Source organism: Staurois parvus, unplaced genomic scaffold (assembly GCF_062004578.1).
Source record: "Staurois parvus isolate SC_StPar_1 unplaced genomic scaffold, SC_StPar_1.0 ptg000362l, whole genome shotgun sequence".
Taxonomy (NCBI): domain Eukaryota; kingdom Metazoa; phylum Chordata; class Amphibia; order Anura; family Ranidae; genus Staurois; species Staurois parvus.
In genome coordinates, this window is record NW_028318158.1 from 10,574,615 (window position 1) to 10,600,874 (window position 26,260).

Consider the following 26,260-nt stretch of genomic DNA (forward strand, 5'->3'; position numbering starts at 1 on the left):
AATGAACTTCTAGTAAAAGATGAAGCTAGCACAAAGCTAGGAACTCTCTCCAAACCTGTCTAACCTCCTAAACAGCAGTGATGGAACCCAGGGACTGTAAAATGGCTGAACGCATACAAATCAGGAATAGCAGAGAGTAGAACATATGATTACCGCTGATATGGAAAACTTGGGAGCTGGCAGCGGTTCAAGAACACTGGAGCCCTGCCTAGGAGTCTAATCATTCTCAAATGTGACAAGAAAATATTGGTAGTGCTCTTCCCGACATCCTGAAATCACACAATCATATTTTCATCCCTCAGGAATGAAACGCTTTTCGAGAAAAGTCCCTGCAAACTTCTGCCTCTGATTCTGAACTGTGATCCTGGGCTGAACCTTTTTTTTAATTGAATTAACTATCCAAAACAAATCAAATGTCTGCTAATCTATAGTTCAATGTCTGCACTTAAAGAAACCCTTTGCTTTGCCAAAGTTTTCAGAAACAGCTGTCAAGTACAAACTATTTTTTTTTTATTAACCACTTGCCCTCCAGAGGATTTACCTCCCTTCCTGACCAGGCCATTTTTTGTTATACGGCACTGCGTTATTTTAACTGACAATTGCGCGGTAGCGCTGCCCCCAAATGAAATTTACGTCCTTTTTTCCCCACAAATGGAGCTTTCTTTCGGTGGTATTTGATACTTGTGCATTTTTTATTTTTTGCACTATAAATAAGAAAAGACCGACAATTTTGAGAAAAAAAACTATATTTTTTACTTTTTGTCTTGCTAAAAAAAAAATTCCAATATGTGTAAATTAATTGGTTTACGTGAAAGTTATAGCGTTTATAAATGGAGGTATATATACTGCAATATTTTTTATTTTTACTAGTAATGGCAGCGATCAGCGACTTATAGGACTGCAGAGGGCATTCTGACACTGGGGGGGAACTGGCTTGGTGTCACTGACATCCCCAGTGACACCAATACAGTGATCAGTGCTAATAAAAAGCACTGATACTGTACTAATGGCACTGGGCAGGAAGGGGTTAACATGTGGAGAAATCAAAGGTTAACGGTGTGCTGTTTCACTATGGGGGCTGTGTGTGTGCTTCATTGTAAGCACACTGCTTTGTATGGCTCTGCCATGCAGAGCCATACAAAGCAGTGTGCAGAAGCTGACAGGGGAGATATCTGTATTGTTTATATACAGGTCTCTCCCATGTCGTAGATACTCGGCAATCACCGGGACCCAGTGATTGACAGCCGAGACCGCAAATGGCGGCACGGGTAAGGCATGCGTGCGCCCCCTACCCGGAACTGAAAAAAAAAGTATTTCTGCTATAGTGTGGCGTGAAACTGGTCAAAGCTGAACTGCATATATAAAACACATACATTGATTCAGCTGTGTAATTACTGATACAACATTATGTAGCGCCCCCCAGGAGGTAATGTTGGGTTCCTTGTTCTGCGCCTCGACTCCAAGAACAACCTCAGCCCCTCTGACACACCTGGTCGAATATAATCACTGTAAGCAGAAGTAATAACACAAGTGTAAAATACCTTTCGCCTGGCTGTGGAGTATTGCCAAAAAACCATACTTAATCTGTTAAAATGGATTATCATTTATGGAAGGTTAAACAGAACTGAACACACAGCAGGCCAGTTAGGACACAGGCTGCTAAACAGGGTAAAAGAACTATACCCAAGCAGAAAAGATACGAGTACGATTCTATACCATTAGCCAGAATCAATATATCAATTAAAAAGTCAGCAATGAACAATGTATATGAACTCGAAATGCATTTAGAATGATAGCAGCTCTATACTGGTCTTGAATACACTCAATGAATGGACAAGGGTATGGCACCACTTTAACTAGCAGACGGCTAGGGTCTTGGGGCAGTTACAATTATGGGCAGTCTTTAGTCCTACGTCTTCACCAGTTAATCGTTGGAGCTCGTTGGCATGCGTTGTGACCGTCAAGAAGGCCTGCAGACAGTATTAGGGCTATAGGATAGCAGGTTAGGCAGTTCCTAATGGTTCAGTTTATGGCAGTAGTAGCAAGTCATGGGCCCACGGTCCTCTCGCCAGACCCAGAGAAACTGCAGCACCCATCGCTCCAGCTGGACGTTTGCTCACTCTCAGTTGCCCTAGGCAAATCCGGTCCGTGGTGCAGCACAGTTATATCCCAGCAGTGGCTCATTTTCTCACCCTATCTGGTGGCTTTGGACCACGTGGCTTCCTCTCTCTCTTGGGGGCTTCAACACAGTCCTCACTCCTGCGGGGGATGGACCCTGCCACAATGACATTAATTTTTGTAATTACGAGCAGTGTGAGTACCTGAATTTGACCCAGTATCAGGCTATCACAGTCCCTGTACAGCAGAGCTGGACTGTGAGAAAAAGAAGCAGTACAAGGAGCCAAATCAGTTCATGTGTAAGCATCCTGGTAGCAGTACAGAGCAGAGTGAGAGAAAGATGAGCTCATCACTGAACTGCTTCACTTTTCGCTGTCCATTCACAAGCTGAGGTGAGTCTAGGAAGACCTGGGCTCCAAGAAAGTGGGATGAGGATGCTGGACATCAGACTGAGGACATCTAGTGACAGAAAAGAAGTACTGCAGGGGAAATCTCTAGATTGAAAGTTAATATTGCAACAAAAGCTGATTTTATGTTATCCTTTATTGGGCTATTCATTTTTAGCTTGGTTATTTTGGCTGAACTTCTGCTTTAAAAGCTAACAAGTGTTTAAATGGTAAAAAACTGTCCCCAGAGACCTATTTATTGTCTTACTGGGGGAAACCATCTTGCTATTAGCAAAGAATAGAGGTGATCACAGACCACCTGCCAATGCCACCTCTGCCCCTCCTGTGACAGTCATGTGACCCTGCAGTCTGCATACAGTGGTTAGAGATTTAGATGAGCGCTTAGCTGTTGACATTTGGAAAACAATAATTCAATATTTGCACTGGTAACAGCACTGTTTAATTTGCACACTTCAGGGAAAGCAGTACATATAATAATAGTAAATAAAAGAGCCGATGAAGTGATTTAAGAGGGCATCAATATGTTTACATACTTCAGGAATAGAAAGGTTCACGGTAAAACAAAATGACTCAAAGAGAGACGTCAGGCAAATCTAAACTATTGCCCTTTAATCCAGGCACACATTCACTAAAGCGTAATTATAGGCAATATAAAAAATGACATGGTGCAGTTTGTCACAACAGTTTTTGTTTTCAGTGTCCCCCCTGCAAAATGCTTTTATTACCAGTTGTTGCTGCCAGTAGATCTGTTCATTTTCCCCTTACTTTAACAGGGTGACAACACTGCTTGTCCTGCAGTGAAATCACACAACAGCGTTGTCACCCTGTGGACAGGATAGCTTTGAATGGTCATTTAGTTTAAATGAACTTTAGGTACGACAAATAAATTAAAGCCCAACTCCATTAACCACCTTTTAAACAGCTGCGTCAACTACTTTTTTTTCTAGAAAAAAAGGTTTAAGAATACATTAATACCAGCGATTCCTATAGTTGCAATTTGCACCGGCCTAAATCACCTGCGTGAATGTAGCTTAACCCACATGAATAAAAGTTGACTGTGATAAATCCCCCTGTAAGTGGTATATGGTTTATCCCGACTCCAGAAACTGTATGCAGACTGACATCTCATAGACTTGAATAGGATCAACCTGTATAGTTGGAGCAACTTCTCATTCAAATCCAAACAACAATGGTGAACAGTTGTGGGCAGCCCAGCACAAGATTTTGATTTTTAAAAAATTGCACTTTAAAGTTGCATGCTTAAATTTATTGTAAACGTTACTTAAAGCAGTATTAAACTCCAAACCAAAATTTTAATATATTGCAGCTTACTAATCATTAGATGTGGGGCTGCGCTGCGTTAGTTTTTAGGCTTTTTCCCTTCTGTTTTTATCAGGTAATCTAGCAAGTAACACACCTCCGGTATTACAGTGCACCCATTCTGGATGGAGGAGCACAGGGGGCACAGCAGACGGCAGCCACTGTCAGCCTGGGGGGAGGGTAGTGCTAAATGTACTATCTCCTAGATTGTAAGCTCCAAGGAGCAGGGCCTTCCTATCCCCCTTGTATTGAACTGTATTGTTGCTGTAATGTCTCCCATTATATTGTAAAGTGCTGAGCAAACTGTTGGCGCTATATAAATCCTGTATAATAATAATAATAATAATAATAGCTCTAACAAACTGAAGCCAAACTCCAGTGAATACTTTAAAATCAGTTACAGCAAACAGTTGTTTCCGTTTTGGATAAAGGTTTTATTGAATAAATAAAAGCTGATCATTGTAAGCACCCCTGCCAGTGTTAAATGGTTTGTCTCATCCCTGTAGACTGATACATCTGGCCAAGAGCTTGTTCTTTTCAAAAACAAAAGACTTACTGGCCATATTACCAGATGAAAATAGAAGAAAGCCTTAAAAACAAAAGGAATGCAGTCATCACATCTTAGAATTGGTAAGCTACAATATAAAAAAAAGGTTTGCTTTTTGGTTTAATACCGCTTTTAAACTGCAACATTTTGTGTCATGATCAAGGAAACCCCAAGGATCTTTTATCCCCATTCCAGTCCCATCATACAAAGGCCCCATAAACATGTCTTCAACTGTCTCTCCACAAAGGGAGTTTAGTGGCTTTATGTACATCTGACAAGTCCGACTGAAGGAGAATCTACACAGATAAACATAAAACTCACGACAAGCTAGTAAAAAGTCACATCAAAACTCATGTTCAGCTAAAGCCTGCAATAAAAACACAAAGTGTGTACACCCTTTAAGTGTAGGTCTGGGAAAAAAAAAACATTTAGTACATCTAATAATTAAAAATAATAATAATAATACATCTCTGCAATACAGACTTGATTTATCTCTTAGAAAAAAAACACTGAAAGTACAGAAAAATACCAGTTGATCTGACAGAAATCCAGTGAGCTACTCACTTCCTGTGGTGATATGACAACTCTGCCTCTGCAGCACTGAAATTCCAAGCAATGTTGTCAGCACCTCTCAGTGACTACAGAACAACCCCCTACCATGCTTCTCTTCATAACAGGAAAGTGTTCTGTAGGCCGACAGGGGAATACTGACAACACTGTTAACAATTTCAGTTCAGCAGAAAGAGTTGTCAGCTTACTGCAGAAAGTTAGGAGCTCACAGGATTTCTGCAAATCAGCTGGTATTTCTTCTGCATATGCTGAGGGTTAAATTCCGGGAAATGTGGATGAAGAGCGGTGATACACCAAATATGTTGTTTTATTTAGCCCAGACATGCACTTTAAAATACGCCCTGATTCTCCTTTAAAGATTTTCCTCTTCGCCAAGATAAATGTGTCTGCGCTATTCTCTGCTGTTACCATTTACAGTGCTGGCACAATTTGGGATTCCTAAAAATGTTCTCCTGTGTTACCGAAACAACAAAACTCTCCAGCTTGCTCTGTGTATTAGAAACACATGCCTGGAGGAAAGATCACTTTATAGGCAAAGAAAATACCGTGACTCACCACGCAGACATTCCAAGCAGCAGCAGTAAATATACAATCCGCTGGTTCACAAATGCCGCCTCGCAAGTGTTTCCTGTGTTAACAGGCTAGGCATTGGAGGCCATCACGGTGCGGCGGGAGTATTGATTAAAGCTGTGAAAAGTCTGAACCAGGAACAAAAACAAAACCAACAGGAGCTGTCATTTCTGTACTTGTCGTGCCAGCCATGACAATGGTAGTGGACACAGACACTGCATATGGACTCCCAATGATCTAAAGGCTGAATCTCATATAGAAGACACAAACGCAGCTCTTAATTCAATAATACTTAATTCCTAAATATATATTTGTAAATGCAAGCCGTGTAAGTTCTCGAATTTGACCTGGTATGAGCTTCCTACAGCTCTCTGTATAGCAGAACTCAGACTGGGGGATGGAGAGGCAGCACAATGATCAGGTCAGTTTTGATGTTAAGGAAAAAAAAGACATGCTGATCGGAGGAGAGCAGAGTGTGACAGAAATGAGCTCATCAGTCTGCTGCATCTCTTTTCACTGTGACAAGGCCAGTAATTTAACTGCGGCAATTAAAATTTTGTCCCCTGCCCTGCCAGACAGGTTTAACTGTTTGCCTGGAATTCAGCTTTAACCAGTTCACTCCCAAGCCGATTCTGACACTTTTCACATATATGTAAAAATATAAAAAAATTTTAAAGAAAATGACTTAGAACCCTCAAACATTATAGATTTTTTAAGTTGAGGCCCTGGAGAATAAAATGGCGGGTGTTGCACTTTTTTTTTATGTCACAAGGTATTTTTACAGTGGTCTTACAAATGCAATTTGTTTTTTTTGGAGAAAATACACGTTACTGAATTTTAGTGCACACAAACACAATATAATATCATATTCTTGTTAAATTCTAAAAGATGAAGTTATGTCTGAAAGATAGATACCTAACATGCCATACTTTTATATTGCATATGCCAGTAGAACAGCACCAAACTACAGTACCTAAAAATCTCCATAAGAGTCGATTTAAAGCCTTCACAGGTTACCAGTTAAAAGTTACACAGTAGGTCTGGTGCTAGAATTATTGCTCTCTGTTTACATATGCATGTGGGACTTACGTAGGTTTTCGCATTTGCGTGTGAGCACAGGGGGACTTACCTGAGCCCAATCGCAATCCAGCGATGTGCACAAGAGCCTCAGCTCTCCTGGATCTCTCTCTCTCCTCATTGGCTGACACACAGCAGCAGGACCCATTGGCTGCTGCCAATCACAGCCAGTGAAGAGGGAGCAGGGGGTGGAGCCAAGCCACGTTCTGTATGTCTTATGGACATACAGGGCTGGCTCGGGAGCACGCATGCACAAGCAGCTCGCTCTGGGGGCACTCAGCAGGAAGGGGGGGGGGGGGTCAGGAGCGCTGGCGGGGGACCGGAGAAGAGCTATATAAGTCATACTATAGTTTTTACCACACATATACAGTCATGGCTAAAAATATTGGCACTCCTGCATTTCTGTCAAATAATGCACCACTTTGCCCAGAAAATGTTTGCGATTGCAATGTTTAAGCATTCTCATGTTTGTTTCTTTTGCTTGTATTGGTATGACACAAACAAAAATAAAGAAACAAAAGCCAAATCTAATACATTCCATGCAAAACCTCAATAATGGACTGGACAAAATTATTGGCCCCCTCAATATAATATTTGGAAGCACACCCCCTGGAAAAAAACTGAAATCAATCGCTTCTTGTAACCATCAATGAGTTTCTTACGCCTCTCTACTGGAATTCTTGGCCATGACTGTATGCTATGATTATGTACAACATGATGAATGTTTATTCCTCTCTTTTAGAGATTATCCTACTGTTTCATGTGCTACATTACCCTTGTTGGTCCTGAAGAAGTGGGACAACGCAAAAGAAGCGTTAACCTATTTCAAGGATATGTACTAGAAATACTTTTTCTGTGTTTATTTTTATCTTACATATACGGATATTATTAGACTATTTATTGTTTTAAAGAAAAATGTGTAATACATTGATATAATTTTACCTACAATTTGCCATTGTATCCTCAGTGGTTACCAGGAGTATAATTAAAGTCCCACATCAGAGTTTCTTTTGGAATTTTCTACACTTAGAATACACAGAATAGGAAGTGAGACAAAAGTCACCCTAATAGAGCCCTGGATAGCAATAAAAAGCCAACAGAAACTTAAATCCTTTAGCACTTTAAGCAAAAATAGAAAAATTTTGGTTTGACATATATTTTAACCACTTGCCTACCGGGCACTAATACCCCCGCTTTACCAGGCCAATTTTCAGCTTTCAGCGCTATCACAATTTCATTGACAATTGCGCAGTCATGCAAGATCGTACCCATATGAAATTTTTATAATTTGTTTCTCACAAATAGAGCTTTCTTTTGGTGGTATTTAATCGCCGCTGGGCGCTTTACTTTTTGTGCTATAAACAAAAAAAGTGCAAAAAATTGTTCTCCTTCACTGATGTGCATTGATGAGGCAGCACTGATGGGCACTGATAGGCAGCACTGAAGGGCACTGATAGGCAGCACTAATGCGGTGGCACGGATAGGCGGCACTGATAGGCAGCACTAATGAGGTGCCACGGATAGGCGGCACTGATAGGTGGCACTGATGATGGGTACTGATAGACAGCACTGATAGGTGGCACTGACTGGCATCACCGCTGGGCACTGACTGATGGCACTGACTGGCGGCACTGCATTGATGGGCACTGGTGGGTGGCACTAGTGGGCACAGGTGGGTGGGCACTGCTGGGTGGCACTGCTGGACACAGGTGGGTGCACTGCTGGGCATAGGTGGGCGGAACTGGTGGGTGGCAATGATGATCGGTGCCGATCCCTGCTCTGACAACTGCCAGTTCTCGGCAGTACTTTCCTCGCGCTCTGACAGCGTGAGGAAAGTGCAGCCAAGAACCGGCAATTGCATTTCCTGGTGATCAGCGTGTCATTGGACACGGCTGATCACGTGGTAAAAGGCCGCTGTGATTGGCCTTTTACCACATCACGTGATCAGCTGTGTCCGTAGGACACAGCGATCACGGAGATCGCCGGGTGCGCCCCCCCTGCACCGCGTTCTGGGAGGATGTCATATGACGCCCTCCCAGAACTGGCCGGCCGTAGTGTAGCCGTCATTCGGCTATCTGCGGTTGGCAAGTAGTTAAAGGAGACCTTCAAGGAAGTGCAGCAAAACTACATTGGAAGGGTAACTGCAAGTCTAGCCACTTAAGGACCAGGCGTATTATGACACTTCTCCCCTACATATAAAAATCAGTATTTTTTTGCTAGAAAATTACTTAGAACCTCCAAACATTCTATATATATATTTTTTTAGCAGAGGCCCTAGAGAATACAATAGCGATCGTTGCAATTTTTCTATATCACACGGTATTTGCACAGCTGTTTTTCAAATGCATTTTTGGGTAAAAAATACACTTTAATAAATAATAAAAAAAAATCTAGGGGATGGTAGGAGTACTTATAGTTACCTGATCCCAGCTCCCCCAGCAAACAGTGCTCCCCTCTACACTGGCAATGAACTGTCCTCCAGCACCACCAAATCTCACTCCAAATCTACTGAGATCAGCAGACATAGGATGCTGTGCCCCATATCTCACACTGTAGACATACAGCTATGAGACTTCTATTTTTCATGAAGCAAATATAGACCAAAGATACATTTTGCTGGAAACAGCTAAAGCACAATTAACATTTCTTATTGTTCCCTTGGACATTTGAAATTTTCACTGTTCGAATTCAGTTGCACTTCAAATATTGAGCTGTCTATGACCATCCTTAAAGTGGTAATTCAGCTTTACATAAAAAATGAAAAGGTGACCATCCTACAGCCTGCCCAGCACCCCTCATCTACAACTCCTTCCCCCTTCACGGTCCCTACTGTACTTACCTCTGTGGGTGATGGGCTGTCAGTGCACATGCAGCCGGTGCAACAATCAAGGGATATGAAATGCCAGCTCTTCTCTTCCCTTTTCATGCAGGGCTTCCCATACAGATCAAAGCAATGTTTTGTGCCAATTCTGACCAATCAGAATCACTCTGATCCATTCTGGAAGCCCTGCAGAAAGAAGAGGGGGAACAGCTGGGATTTCAAATCCCTGGACCGCTGTATGGGCACTGACAACTCATCACGTACAGAGGCAAGTTCAGTGGGGACCAGGGGGTGGGGAAGGTGTAGAGTGTTAGTTCACCTTTCAATTTTTTTCTGAAAAGGTGAACTTACACTTTAAGAACTGACAATAACATACTCGGACTGAATGTCTTCAAGTCTCTTTGTACACCTCCTAAAAATGAATTTGCTGTTGCAGCTGCTGCCTGGCTCTGAGTGCTACTGCTTAGTGTTAACATTCCTAAGCACATCCTATGGAAGCATGGTGCTCAGCATTTTCTGACTCCCCCCTTTCCTTTTCGAGCTTTAAGAAAACAGTAAGGGGTAGACATATTGCTGCACCCAGCCTAATTACAGCGCAACGCTTACAGATAGTGGGCCAGAAATGGCTGGCTAGATAAAACGAGGAGAGAAGACTGAACAAGGTATCTTAGATCACACAGCCAGGCAACTCTCTTCCATGGCCTGTAAAACCCTTTCATCACAACAAGAATCTTCTTTCTGCCAAACACGGTTTAGCTCTAACTGGCAGACAGCAGGAGGAGTACCAGTCATGGAGTGTAATAATTGCTCTCGTCTATCATCACTTGTACACAACAATGATTGCCCCGGATCTATTTCTAGGCAGTATTGGAGACTCACAGATGTCTACACACTGCGCTCATTACTGCTCAGCAACATCTGGGAATTGCCATCAGAGACACGGACTCCTTCCAAAAACTCGCAGTTCCTCTTCACAAAGAATTCCCTTTAAATGATGGAGTGCCGTATAATGACCCCCTTCTTCAAAATGTGCTGATCATCTTCCTGCTTCTGCATGACAGAACTGCAACAAGGTTCTACTATAGTCCCGCACAGAATGGGACAGGGAAATGACTAGATTTTTCCAAGCACAAGTTGTATTTATTCAAAGGCAGAATAACACTGAAAAAGCAATATTTTAAAACAGAAACCACTATCCATTAGGCATTCTTGATGACTGCATATTAGTTAAAGCTGAACTCCAGGCAGATGTTACAAAAGCACATGAATGCAGCTCTGCAATCATGAACGCAGCAATAAATGTATTTTGTATATGCAGATAGTTTAAGTACTTGAATTTGACTTTGTTTCAGCCTCTCGCAGTCCCTGTACAGCAGAGCTCAGACTGGAGAAGGAAGAAGCAGCATTAAGTGCCAGCAAAGTGTACTGCGGTGTTCATGTGATAACAGAATGCACGCTGATTGGAGAGCAGAGATACAGGGAGATGAGCTCATCAGTCTGCTGCTTCTTCTTTCACTGTCCAGTCACAGGCAGGGGGAAAAACAAGATGTGCAAGCCCCCATGTACACTGGGTGTTTAGCCCCGATGCATGTGGCATTTAGCTGCAGATGGAGGACACCAGTGCACCATCCAGTGCAGCTACAGGCAGCCTGTCTAACGCAGTCCAAAAAAAAAAGAAAAAAAAAAAGCTCTACCAAGAATTACCTAGGAGACTGGGAACCCGTGCTGTCGCCTAAATGCCTTTAAAATGTAACAATAATCCTCTAATACAATGAAGCTGGCTACTCAGTAACATCCATAGGAACAATTCTTTGTTGACATGGTAGGATCAGCAGTAACATGTTAACACGTTTTGGCCAAATCCTTACCCATAGCACTGAATAAGGCTTTGGCTGAAATGCATTAGAGTGTTACTGTTGTATCCTGTCATGTAGCCAATACAAAATTGCTGTAATGCGTTAGGGACCTTAGACTGTAAGCTCCTTGAGGGCAGGGACTGAATGTACAATATATATACAGTGGGGCAAAAAAGTATTTAGTCAGCCACCAATTGTGCAAGTTCTCCCACTTACCGCCCGGACAATGAAGGAGTGGCTTCGTAAGAAGCATTTCAAGGTCCTGGAGTGGCCTAGCCAGTCTCCAGATCTCAACCCCATAGAAAACCTTTGGAGGGAGTTAAAAGTCCGTGTTGCCCAGCGACAGCCCCAAAACATCACTGCTCTAGAGGAGATCTGCATGGAGGAATGGGCCAACATACCAGCAACAATGTGCCAACCTTGTGAAGACTTACAGGAAACGTTTGACCTCAGTCATTGCCAACAAAGGATATATAACAAAGTATTGAGATGAACTTTTGATATTGACCAAATACTTATTTTCCACCATAATTTGCAAATAAATTCTTTCCAAATCAGCCAATGTGATTGTCTGGATTTTTTTTCTCATTTTGTCTCTCATAGTTGAGGTCTACCTATGATGCCAATTACAGGCCTCTCTCATCTTTTTAAGTGGGAGAACTTGCACAATTGGTGGCTGACTAAATACTTTTTTCCCCCACTGTGTATATATATATATATGTAAAGCGATGTGCAAATTGACGGAGCTATATTAATACCTGTGATAAATGAATAAATGGATGTTACCGAGTAGCCATCTTAAACTCCCAGTGTGTGTGGGGCCTAAGTGGTACTTAAAGCGGAACTAAAGTCTAATAATAAAAAAAATTGTGAGCAGACCGGTTCTTTATTACAGAAGAGATAAAACTACCTGCCTACTGACAATCTTCTATAGAATGCAGACTGCTTTGCGCATATGTAGCTCAGTTTACATTCCGTGTGAAGATGAAGATGGCCGAAAACCAGCCCCCAGAAAGAGAGGTCAGTGCCAGCGAGGGACAGGGACCACTGAAGGGATGGCAAGTTTATCTCCACTTTAATAACCTTTCAATCCCATTAGCTTGTATTGATATTTTCCTCCACATTTGTAGCACGCCAAGCTGTTCAGCAAGAATGTCAGTTATAGGGGTTGGGACAAGCCATAACACTGGCACGGGGTGTTTACACCAGTCAGTTTTTATTCACATCATTTAGGCCTCGTTCACACCATACGTGTAGCAAAACTGAAAAAAACACACAGATTTTACTGGTGGAGACATGAGTTTACATTTGTGTTTTAGTGAGTTTTAAACATGCTGCAGATTTCTGTGCATAAAAAAATCTGCATGTGATACTAGTGTTGTGGTGTAAACAGGGTACATAGAGAACAATTGTTTTCTCTGTGCCCTTGCAGAACACGTGCAGAAAAACTCACATCTCTGCACACTGGTGTGATTGGGGCCTTAAACCTTTTTTTTTTCAAATAATATCTCCATTTTAAATCTCATGAGGTATTATTTGAATAACTGACAAATGGGCCTGTCATCCACTGTATACTTTTACCAGTAAAAGTCCTGATTCAAAGCAAGGACCACAAAGTATCTGTAATTACATTACAATGACAGCCTTCCTTGTGTGCTGCTCTCATTTAGTTTCACTGTGTTAGTAGGGTCCCAGTTTTGCCTGACTATTAGAATAACCTGTCAGTACCAATGAGACTGCTTCACTTTGGGAAATAGAAGAGGCAGTAAAAGGAAGTGAGAATGCAGAACAGATGTTCCTAGCTAGAAAAAAAAAAAAAAAGAAAAGTGAAATAATGTATAAATGTAATTTTTTCTGATAACAGCTCCAAACACATAGTCCAGCTTAAAATCTCTAGAGAAATAAAACTTCCTTGTAAAAACATATAACAGGACGTGAAATTGTCACTGGTATCTCAAGGTTTACCTGCAGTTTTATCGAGTGAACCTTTCCGGAATCAATAACATTTTTTGAAACACTATGAACTATCTGAAGGCAAAATACTAACAGAAAATGAGGGATTTTTTTCTTACAGGCCAATGGAGACAAGTAGGAAAATGTGTATCACTTAGGCTTCGTCTACACACGACTTTTTAGAAATGCTCCTCCTCTTGGCAGCGGTGTTTTGGCAGATAAAATGCCTGCTGCTTGTAAAAGTGTCTAATGCTTTTAAAAGCATTTAGGAGCATTTACAGGCATCAAACCCTTTGGTGTTAATTAATTTGATTGGCCAGAATAATAATTTATTCCGGCCATTAAAATGAATTAATGCTTAAGCGCTCAACACGCCTAGCGTTGACATGTAGTTATATGCGTCAGATGTTTTTTCTGCCAAAATGCTGCTACTCCTGGACACACTGGCCCTGGGTTTTATTTCCTGCTTGTAAACACCCCCGCCACTAAAAGCTATTAAAAGTCTATGTATGCAGGGACACATAGGACAACATGTAGGGGTGTTTACAAGCAGTAAAAAAAAAGAAAAAAAAAAGCTTGAAGTCCCTAAAAGTGGCTGCAAAAACATCCTGTGTGCATGAGGACTTATTCTGGGGAAAACCTTTATATATATATGCCTGGCAGTACTAGGGTCATTGATTCGAATCCCAGCCACGACACCTCCTATCTGGAGTTTGCATGTTCTCCCTGTGCCTGCGTGGGTTTCCTCCTGGTAGGTTAACTGGATACTGTCTAAATTGGCCCTAGTGTGTGTATGTACGAATGTGAGTTAGGGACCTTAGATTGTACGCCCCTTGAGGGTTAGGCACTGATGAGAATGTACAATATATATGTAAAGCGCTGCATAAATTGATGGTGCTATGTAAGTACCTGAAATAGATAAAATTAAAATATATATACAGTGTGGATCGAAAGTTTGGGCACCCCAGCTAAAAATTTGTATTAATGTGCATAAAGAAGCCAAGAAAAGATGGAAAAATCTCCAAAAGGCATCAAATTACAGATTAGACATTCTTATAATATGTCAACAAAAGTTAGATTTTATTTCCATCATTTACACTTTCAAAATAACAGAAAACAAAAAAATGCCGTCTGCAAAAGTTTGGGCACCCTGCAGAATTTATAGCATGCACTGCCCCCTTTGCAAAGCTGAGACCTGCCAGTGTCATGGATTGTTCTCAGTCATCGTCTGGGAAGACCAAGTGATGTCAATCTCAAAGGTTTTAAATGCCCAGACTCATCTGACCTTGCCCCAACAATCAGCACCATGGGTTCTTCTAAGCAGTTGTCTAGAAAACTGAAACTGAAAATAGTTGACGCTCACAAAGCTGGAAAAGGCTATAAGAAGATAGCAAAGCGTTTTCAGATGTCAATATCCTCTGTTCGGAATGTAATTAAGAAATGGCAGTCATCAGGAACAGTGGAAGTTAAAGCAAGATCTGGACCAAGAAAAATATCAGACAGAACAGCTCGCAGGATTGTGAGAAAAACAATTCAAAACCCACATTTGACTGCACGATCCCTCCAGAAAGATCTGGCTAACACTGGAGTTGTGGTACACTATTCCACTATAAAGAGATACTTGTACAAATATGGTCTTCATGGAAGAGTCATCAGAAAAAAACCTCTTCTACGTCCTCACCACAAAAATCATTGTTTGAACTTTGCAAATGAACATATAGACAAGCCTGATGCATTTTGGAAACAAGTTCTGTGGACCGATGAGGTTAAAATTGAACTTTTTGGCCGGAATGAGCAAAGGTACGTTTGGAGAAGGGGCACAGAATTTAATGAAAAGAACCTCTGTCCAACTGTTAAGCATGGGGTTGGAGCAATCATGCTTTGGGGTTGTGTTGCAGCCAGTGAAGGAAAAATGGATTCAATAACGTTTCAGCAAATTTTGGATGGTAACTTGATGCCATCTGTGAAAAAGCTGAAGTTAAAGAGAGGATGGCTTCTACAAATGGATAATGATCCTAAACACACCTCGAAATCCACGGGGGATTACATCAAGAGGCGTAAACTGAAGGTTTTGCCATGGCCTTCACAATCTCCTGACCTCAACATAATTGAAAATCTATGGATAGACCTTAAAAGAGCAGTGCGTGACAGACAGCCCAGAAATCTCAAAGAACTGGAAGACTTTTGTAAGGAAGAATGGGCAAAGATACCTCAAACAGGAATTGAAAGACTCTTGGCTGGCTACAAAAAGCGTTTACAAGCTGTGATACTTGCCAAAGGGGGCAGTACAAGATATTAACTCTGCAGGGTGCCCAAACTTTTGCAGACGCCATTTTATTGTTTTCTGTTATTTTGAAAGTGTAAATGATGGAAATAAAATCTAACTTTTGTTGACATATTATAAGAATGTCTAATCTGTAATTTGATGCCTTTTGGAGATTTTTCCATCTTTCCTTGGCTTCTTTATGCACAATAATACAAATTTTTAGCTGGGGTGCCCAAACTTTCGATCCCCACTGTATATATTTATTACATTGTCACTAAAGTGTACATATAGCAAAACTTTTTTTTGAAGATTTGTATAAGGATTAGAACCCCTGATAACTTTTTATTGCCATCTGTGACCTGAGCCAGGTAGATTCAGCCTCTCCATTGGTCCTAGTGTCTAAGACAGAAAATAATAGGCAATTCATAAATTTTAGAGCTGTCACTAGGACAAGAGATGAGACAAAATCTTCTCACAGGAACTCTTGTTCCAAAGACAATGGTTTAATACTAGATTTACCTAATTTCTTGTATCTACAGGTCAGAAAGTGAATGGAAATCTCTCCAATGTGATACAGACACCAAAAACAGACAAACAAATAAATACATAAAATAAACTGATAGGTGTTTACTCCTTCCCTACTCTATCCAAAACAAAAATATAAATATTATTATTGCTGTCCTGGAAAAATGATTTGACAAAAAGTAGTTTTGAATAGACAATGCTATACATAAAATCTACTTGAGGATGGAGTTAAAAATGTGGCATTAAACAAGATCCTTATTCTCCAAAAACATCCACTAATTAACAACTCTGCTTTCTATTTTTCTTTAAATCTCTTCTTTCTGGGTTTTTCTGCCGCCTTGTAATATTTCTGTGAGTTCCCAAACCTCTCCTTTTCCACGTTACTTTCACCCTTGTGTGGAATGCATTAGTTGCGGTCATGTACACTGCACTATGCACACTATACATCCCACAGTCCACAATGCATGGTCCATCTCAGGAATGAGAAAGAAAGTGTGGCTATGCTCTTACTTACAGTGGTATTATGGAGAACAAAAGGAGCCACCCTAAAAGAGGAAGTCAGATCAAAGCCGCAAAACAAAAGCATTTGGATAATTGGAAGAGGCTGAGTAACAAATGATACTTTTGCGTTAAGGATACATACTTTCATAGAATATTTTTTATTAAAACCAGCGTTGAGTGTTACTTTAGGATTAAAGCCCCAGTCTGAGCACTCTGGGGACATATCACCCTATGAGAAGTGTGCAAATATTGCCAACACACACTGTACTCTCTTTTTGGTCAGATTTAACATATTGGGCAAAGGGGGCAGTGCCTGGGCATGCCAGTTCATGAAACCTACCCAAACCAGAGCCATGTTTTGGACATCAAGCTGAGGGCACCAAGGTGAAAGCGAAACTTCAGATATGATCTTAATTGCATGTTTACATCGATTTAGCTTGGCCCAGCATATCATACATGATGTAAGTAGTCATAGCTACTACAGTGATCACGGTGATCTCTCAGGTTGCTTGCTCAGCAACATATGAATCACATCAATGATCCTACTGACCTCCTACCCAGCAAATGGACATTGTAGAAACTAGAAGTTTCATTATGAATAATAGGACTTGTTCCAGAAAGCCTGTAAGCACTCGTTAGTTCTGGTATTAGCAGCTTTTATGTTTTGTGGGAATAAAATGCTGGAATGGGAGCCCACCCATGAGATATCTGCCCTGGGTCCACCGATGTGTAAAACCAGCCCTGACATGTACAACAGTTCATGGCTACAAACGCTGGTGGGATGTAAGTGAGGGCAGAACACAAGCTATGCGCACTATTTCCTGACATTTCCACATTCCACTCTTGCAGGGGCTACATTCCTATAAATCATATCATGTTGTCTCAATGGAGTATCTTAAATCAGGTCAGAGACTTGACACAAATCCTAGCAGTACATTCCTCTGGCTGCAGCCATCTTAAAGTCTTTGTTAAGCGTGCACATAAAGGCTGTAAAAAATTACAACACTAGCCATATGGAAAGTGGCAGATGCAAATGTGATGAGAGTCACACAATAGAATATATTAAACTAAAGACAGCTCTGGTAGAATAAGTCAAATCTTATAGGAATAACACCCCTTAGTGCCTGTCCACACCAGAACACTAAAACAAGATGTTTTAGAGTGCAGGCTAGTGTCCACTGTGTGCCGGCAGTGGGGGGCACTTCTGATCCCTCTAAACATCACCTGAAGAAGGATAACTTTTGAATACTGAGGAAAATGTCCTCCGCCGTCAAATATATGTAAATTGATCTACAATATATCTTCTCAAGTACATGAGCGTAGTTATCGGATCCTATCTAGGTGGTATCATTGCCCTACACTTCTGTATCAAATTGACCCATCTGTCCTTGATGACTGCAGGCCATGCTTGCAGGAGCCTGGCACCATGACCCATATTTGGGGCACCTGTCCGAAAATTCTCCCATTTTGGGATAAAATATTACACTAACAAGTTGGTTGGAGGATAAAATCCCAAATGAACCTCATTAATGTAGTGTCCATGTTGCCAGGGTCCGATAGATAAATTAAAAGAAATGTAGGCACTTTATCACAGCTGCTAATTCTGTGATAGCCAGGCGTTGGCACCAGACCGAGCCTTCATCGATGGCTGAATAAGTGAGTTGGACAAGACTGAGTACGTGAAACAGATGATCGTATGGGATGAGGACAAATCTGGCTCATACAAGCTTACGTGGACAGTGTGGTCTCATTTCAGATACTTTTCCGACTTTGACTCCTTTATCTCTGCTAAGGTCTGAAGTCCCCATCATTTCCAGGCTCCTCCCACGCTCTCCCTTTATTACCCCCCCTTTTTTTTAATAATTATAATTAATACTTATTCATCTGCTGTTACTTCAATGTAGTCCAATGGCTTCTAAAGACCTGCCGGTTCTGACACTATACCTGTTATCTGTGTCTCACCTCATTCTATATTGTATTTTGCTCATTATATACGGTATGGGTTGTACGAGTCTGGATTTCCTTAATCAAATGCAATTTATATTTGTACTGCAAACCTTCTCTGTCCGCAAATACTTAATAAAAAAGAGATGCAACATAAATATATGTAAATTGATGATCAGAGCTATGATGTAAAACCATGTAAACAATTTTAAAGTGGTTGTAAACCCTTACCTATACACAGTGCAGTGACTGGCCTCAGGTGATACACAGAAATGAAACAAAACTCTATATAAGTTGTACATGTTTCTCTACAGCACTCCCTTCTCTACAGCCATTCAAAGTCCAGAATTTATATACCTCACTTGAGCTTTCAGAAAGCAAAGGGGCAGGAGGCTGAAGTTACACTCTGCAGAACTCAGTAAGGAGAGCACTGAGAGCTGATTGGAGGGAAGCAACACCCTCTCTCCTTATCACACAGCATACAGAAACAGAGCTGAAGCTGTCAATCACAGGCTGTGTGCTGGAGCTCACTCCTCATCATCTTTTTACCTCTTGGTGTCAGGAAAACCTGTCAGAAGTGACTCATGCAGATAACAGAGGCAGGAGGCAGCAGACATAAATGACACTTAGTGCTCTTGATTGAGACAAGTACACACTATAGAGGTATATGCTTTGTTCATATTTCATGTTGGAGGTTTACAACCTTTAGAGATACCAAAGCCAATCTTTGAAGCAATATTCTGCACAAAAGAGTTTACAAATGCAATAAAATAAAGATGATTTCTTTGATCTCTCATCCTAGTCCAGATCTTTATGTTCCATTTTTTAGGTCTTGAAGAACATGGACCCCTGTAGCCCCCAAAATGCATTGGATTATCTTGTTCACAAAAAAACCTGAATCCTGAACATTTAACCGTGGAGTAGTGCTTTTATCTTCCAACCTTCCTTTACATCTGCTAACAATGTAATTGCATTGTATATCACACTGCCTGACCACAAACACAGGATGCTTGTACCTTGTGTCTTCAGCTTATCTATCTCTTCTTTCAATGATTTGATTTCTGAGTCCTTATTTGCAGTGACCGGTCCATCTACAGTTGGATACTGAAGAGCTTGCACAGTCTGAGTCGATTCTGGGAAAAGAAAAACAGTCAAGGTCATTTGGCTCAAGCTCATCAATTTAGATGATTTCCTACTTAAAATTAAAAGATAAAAGCCTTAGAGCCCGTTCAAACCATTACACAGTGCTGAAAAAGCGCGATCCGTGTGTTATACACACAGCAGTGCGTATGTTCAAAAGCCATAAAAGATATACCCTGATCAGCCATAACATTACGAGAGTGTTTTCCAACCTTTTTTCAGTCAATGCACCCTTTAAAATTATGGACAGTCCCAAGACATCCCATTCTAAAATTAAAAAAAAAAAAAAAAATTCTAATAGTTTTATATAATGCAGCAACATCCACACATGTAGGACACCAAACTTTAGCGCCGATTTATTCTTCCAAAGAAAATACACTTTTGCACACAGGTACTGACTAGTATTCCAATGTTTCTTTTTTCCTTCAGTTTTTCTCCATCACTCAGCTACTGTGAACCCAGCACTGACGGGAGGGGCAGGGAAAAAACAAGAATGCTGTGCAGTCAACCAACATCCTCCTTATCAACTGATGATGTCATTGGTTGTTAGAACGCTGGTGGCTAGAAGGTCGTAATGGTGCACAATGAAAGCCTCTGACTTTGTGTAACAAAAAGGCAGGCTGGTTCCATCCGCTGGCTTGTTTACAAATTTTGGTAAATTTTTAGACATTTTGTCAAGGCCTCCCTGAAGAAACCTCAAGGCCTAGACACCCTGGTTGAAAAAGGCTGCATTATGACCACCCACAAGTGAATAGGTCCCCCTTTTTGTCATCCACATGAAATAAAAATGATTCATCAGAACAGGCCACCTTATTCCATTGCTCCATGGTCCAGTTCTGATGCTCAATTGCCCATTGCAGGAGCTTTTGGCTGTGGACACAGGTCAGCATGGGAACCCTGACACGTCCGCGACTACATGGCTCCATTTGCAACAAACTGCAATGCACTGTGCGTTCTGACACATTTCTATCAGACCCTGCATTAACTTCTTTAACAACCTGACCTATAGTAGCCCTTCTACTGGATTGGACTACACGGGCAAACCTTCGCTCCCCACATACATCAATGTGTCTTGGCCGCCCATGACCCTGTCACCGGCTCACCAATTTATCTTCGACAACTTTTGATAGATTCTGACCACTGCAGACCAGAAACATCCCGGAGTCACAGTTTTGGAATTGCTTTGACCCAGTCGTTTAGCCATCACAATTTGGCCCTTGTCAGTGTTGTTCAAATCCTTACTCTTGGTCATTTTTTTTTAACAAACATCTACTTTAGGGACAGCATGTTCACTTGCTGCCTAATATATCCCACCCACTTTCAGAAGCCATTGTAACAAGACAATCAATTTTATTCACTTTACCTGTCAGTGGTCATGATATTATGGCTGATCAGTATAAATCCACTTTGCGTGACCCAAACGCCTTTGTAAACGCAAATACTATCTGTAAAATTAACAGTGACATAGTCTGTACAGAGAGCAGAGCTGTGGGAGGGACCCAGCAGCTCCACCCTCTAGAGGCTGCCTGCAGAAAACTACAGGAGGGGGTGGATACAAGACCAGTCAATCTGTACAAGGAGAGAGAGCAGCAGTGACAGGTCTTTATTACAGGAAGTTTATGAATGGAGACAAAGCTTCAAACATGATTACTGCACAGATCTGGAAGAAATACACAAAGCACGGAAAGCTTTAAGTACATACATGTTGCATTATTTAGACACTTTAAAAAGGTAAATTTTAAAACTTTCGTCAGGTTTTTACTACCGTCTATTACTACATTTGGTAGAATTTTCCTAGTTTCCTGTCCCTTCCACAAAAATTGGGTGAGCAGTACCAAAACAATAAGTGAATTCTGCCAAAAATTCAGCGAGTTCCTAAATTCTTATATGAAGCTGACAAGGCTACTTCGGCTGCATTGAAATCTCAAGCAGAGGTGTCAGTCCTGCCTGAGTTCTTCCCTGCTGGACTATAAAACATCCGCTTTACCTCATTTCCAAAGCAGAAGTGGAAGGTGTTCTGTACTCCAGCAAGGGTGAACTGGGCAAAGGGCTGTCAACACTTTGGGATCTCCCTGCAGCAGTGGAAGATTTGTTAGACCACTACATCAAGTTAGGATCTCACTGGATTTCTGGCAGATCAACAGAATTTTTGGAACTTGCAGAGTTTTAAAGAGCCAAAACTTGGGGAAATGGGTATGTATTTCTCAATACTTTTTTGCCTTATCTTTCCCCAGACATACACTTGTAATGTTTTTGAGTAGCTGCACAGATATGGCAAAGCACCTTGCAACTTCCTGCTGAGCTCCAACTTTTCCTGTTCCAGGCGCCGTATCCGCCTCTCGTATGCCTCCGTTGCTAGGCTGTCTTCTAAAGTGCGCTGTACATTGGCGTCCAGCTCTGTATTGGCAATCCCTGATGCCAGGCGCAGTGAACTCCTATCTGATAATACACTAAAGAAACACAACAAAGTCACAACACAATATAAATATGTAAAAAAAAATGGAGCCATGATGTATCCTGCTGCTCTCCCCTACATCTTGCAGCTCTCCACACATAAACTGGAGCTCAAACAGACAGTTCCGATGCCAATGAATGTCTTGTTTGATGGAAATGTGTGTGTGCAAAATGGGCATGCTATATGATCATTTGCTCAAGTAAAAGGTAACAGCAAAGCAGGTAGAATACAGAAATACAGATGACTGAACTCACTGCAGGGGTACTAAGAGTAACAGCACAAGGATTTCACTCCTGTAAATCTTTCATACTAGGCAGAGGTATCTCTGAAAAGTTCCATGACTTAAATTTTACCTTTGAAATACAGAGAGTATAAAGTAATAGGAAGAGGAAAGTGCAAGAGCCAAAGTGGGAGGGAGGAGAACAGAGAGAGAGAGAGAGCGAACGAGCAAAGGAAGGGAAGGAAGGGAGAAGCAGATATACATGTGGATATGAGGGAGAGAAACAGAAAATGGGAAAGAAGGAGGCAGCAAGCAGGATAGAAAGAAGAATGTGAGAGAGAGAGGAGGAGGAGAATAGGAGAGAAGGGAGATAGAAAAAGCAAAAAGGGAGGCGAGAGCAAGAGAGTAGTGGGGGAGAGAGAGAAAGATTGAAGAGTGGGGGAGAGAGAGAAGAGGGAGAAAGAAAGAAAAGGAAGGCAGAGAGGAGAAATAGAGAGAGGTGGACAGAGGGAACAAAGTGAGAGATGGAGGAAAATGAAAGATGATTGGGGGGGGAGGGAGAAGAGAGTGGTGTGATGGATGAGGCCCCCTTCCTGCTACAGTGCCCAACTACTCCGTGAGAAACCACCCTCATTTACAGATTTTCTGCATTTATTCTGGACTTCACTTCTATAGAAGAGGAGAGAAAACTCCACTTCAAAAACTATCCTTAAATAACTTGATTACTTCGGCAATGCTAAAATGTATTTGATCATGCCAATAAAGATTATTAAAAATTGACAGAGAGAGTGAGTAAGGTGAGAAAGCAGAGGAAGGAGAGAAGAGAAAGAGAGAGGGAGAAAGAGTATGTAAGGGGAGAAAGGTTAGAGATGTAGGGGAGAGAGAGTGAGAAAGACAGAGGGAAGGAAAGAGAGAGGGGGGGAGAGAGAACAAGGGAGGGGAGAGAGAGAGAGGGGACGAAGGAGGGGAGAGAGAGGGAACGAGGATGGGGAGAGAGAGAGCGAGGGAGGGGAGAGAGAGAGAACAAGGGAGGGGAGAGAGAGAACGAGGGAGGGGAGAGAGAGAGAACGAGGGAGGGGGAGAGAGAGAGAACGAGGGAGGGGGAGAGAGAGAACGAGGGAAGGGGAGAGAGAGAGAACGAGGGAGGGAGAGAAAGAGAACGAGGGAGGTGAGAGAGAGAGAACGAGGGAGGTGAGAGAGAGAGAACGAGGGAGGTGGGAGAGATAGAACGAGGTAGGGGAGAGAGAGAACAAGGGAGGGGAGAGAGAGAACAAGGGAGGGGAGAGAGAGAACAAGGGAGGGGAGAGAGAGAGAGAACGAGGGAGGGGAGAGAAAGAGAGAACGAGGGAGGGGAGAGAAAGAGAGAACGAGGGAGGGGAGAGAAAGAGTGAACGAGGGAGGGGAAAGAAAGGGAGAACGAGGGAGGGGAGAGAAAGAGAGAACGAGGGAGGCGAGAGAGAGGTAACGAGGGAGGCGAGAGAGAGAACGAGGGAGGGGAGAGAGAGAACGAGGGAGGAGAGAGAGAGAACGCAGGAGGGGAGAGAGAGAACGCGGGAGGGGAGAGAGCGAGCGAACGAGGGAGGGGAGAGATAGAGAACGAGGGAGGGAGAGAGAGAGAAGGAGGGAGAGAGAGAGAGAGAGCGAGGGAGGGGAGAGAGAGAACGAGGGTGAGAGAGAGCGAGGGAAGGGAGACAGAGAGAGCGAGGGAGGGGAGGGAGAGAGAGCGAGGGAGGGGAGGGAGAGAGAGCGAGGGAGGGGAGAGAGAGAGCGAGGGAGGGGGGAGAGAGCGAGGGAAGGGGAAGAGAGAGAGACATAGCAAAAAATGACACTGTATGTGTTCATGGAGTGGACTCACATGGCTGACATCTTACCAGTTACTTGTGTAGGTAAACCCAACAAACGGTAAATGGTGTCCGGAAAAGCCTGTATGGGTTGGCGGAGGCATCGTCTCCTACATAACAAAGAGCACCATTACTGCAGAGTAACAGCCAACAAATTGACAGCTATAGCATAGAGAGAACAATTGGGATGTGATCAGGACAATCAACTGTCTTTCGGCTCCCAATGAAGGGATCAGTACACAAAAACCTTCCATGTTTGGTAGATAGTACAGAGTTAAACCATCTCACAGTTCCTACTGAAACAAAATGGTGAAAAACTCCTGCGCCAACTAACTAAAGTGCATACAAGTGTCATTGAATGTATGCTGCTGCTAACATCTATATGTGCTGCCACATAATTTGTGCAAAAAATATAAAAAATAAATGATGTAGTGCTGCTTACTCAAACATGTGAACATAAATATATAAAATCTGTGCAAAAAAATAAAATCAATATATCTTAACAACTATATATAAAAGTGCTTTCAGAACTCTCACTTCCAATTCTTTTGGAAATAACATATATGAATATATTTCCGCTGTTCTCCTCCACTCCTTATGGATACTCCATATACTTCTCCTCTTAGATAAATGCCTGCTTATATCAGAAGCACCCCTTCTATCTTTGATGAGCCGTATCAACTTGTTCATACATGCAAGAAATAATGCTTCATATGGTGCATTAAACTTTAAATTTTAAACCAATATCATTTATTGTGAATATTGCACTCACATAAAAACGGCATCAAAACGCATTTCCAATCCCATATCTCGCTTCCGCGTGTGTCACTTTCTATTGCAGTCTGCCTCCAACTACGCCTGACGCGTTGCATCACCGTCACGTAACTTCATCACTTCATATTTATGTGCACATGTTTGAGTAAGCAGCGCTACGTCATTTATTTTTTATACACCTCACAGTTCCTGCTGTGGTGAGCTGGACCACACAAAAACTGTATGGACTGAAAAACCCAAACTCCCAGATGGACAGGAACAGTGTCAGGAAGTTCTCACCATTGGAGCAGCCAAGCCAAACTCAGCCTAAATCTAAACCTAAATCCAAATACAACTAAAATATGCTCTCAGGCACAGTGGTGGATTGAGATAGGGCTCAGGTAAGTATTTGGGAAGGAGGTGGGTATCGGACATTAAAAGGTTTTTTTTATCTTAATGCAGAGAATGCATTAAGGTAAAAAAAAACCTTTAGCCTTTACAACCTCGTAAACAAATCAGCCTTTATTTTCAGTTTGCTTCTTTAAAAAGGCCAAAGAAACCTACATTGAAAGTTATATTTATACACTTTACAAACTCACATTTTTCACACTTTAAAAATAAAATTTTTTCATACATCATGATTATTATTTGTTTTGTATTAACAGATATTCTAGGCCCATAGGAGACAGCCTGAGTCTCTTCAGTGCAATACAAGAATAGATAGTAAGCTGCGTTTCGGAAAATATCCAGAAAGACAGAAAGCGAAATTAAGGTAGCAATTAAGCTGTTATTACTCCGCTAATGCCTACTACACTGGATGAGACATCAGAACACCAAACTGTTGTAGTATTATAGTAAAAAGAGACTTGGTTCCATAGAGTTCTCTTCAGATTCAGACTGAGCAGCACTTACACAGTTTTTTAAACAATCATCATCCACATCGAAGTTGGATGTGTCGGTCGGGCTGCTGACTTCTGGGATATAAGGTGCTTCACAGTTGCGAATGTTTTCCCAGTCAATGCCAACAAAGAATGGGTGGTTCTTGAAGTCTTCAATCCCATTCTGACCCAAACGATGCTCCCGGCTGCAAATTAACCGCTTTATTAGGTCCTTAGCATTTTCGGAGATGTCTGAGTGTGCGGGGAACTGAAACCTTTCCTGGGGGTAAAAAGAAAAGAAAATTAAATTAGACCATGCTGTCATATTTTATCATATGCAGGTCAGACACAAAAATAAAAAATGTGGTTGATAAGGCGCACCACTTCATGTACATCAGCTCAATGAAGCAGAAGTATTCATAAATTCACATCTGCTCAATATAAGAAGGCTGTAGATTATTTTGGTGTCGTTTTAAAGCGTATGTGTAAGCAATTTTT

The 26,260-nt window shown here is 41.7% G+C and overlaps 1 protein-coding gene across 5 annotated transcripts in view; it reads right to left on the minus strand.

Annotated features, from left to right (window-relative positions):
- Positions 1-26,260, minus strand: part of CDC42BPA (CDC42 binding protein kinase alpha) — a 364,329-nt gene that overhangs the window by 104,475 nt on the left and 233,594 nt on the right. For all 5 annotated transcript variants that reach the window (XM_089685105.1, XM_089685106.1, XM_089685108.1 and 2 more), the window contains exons 8-11: positions 25,797-26,042; positions 24,162-24,241; positions 21,899-22,065; positions 19,492-19,608 (exon numbers count right to left, since the gene is read on the minus strand). In XM_089685105.1, the coding sequence (XP_089541231.1) occupies positions 19,492-19,608; positions 21,899-22,065; positions 24,162-24,241; positions 25,797-26,042 (610 nt within the window). The remainder of the gene's footprint in view (positions 1-19,491; positions 19,609-21,898; positions 22,066-24,161; positions 24,242-25,796; positions 26,043-26,260) is intronic.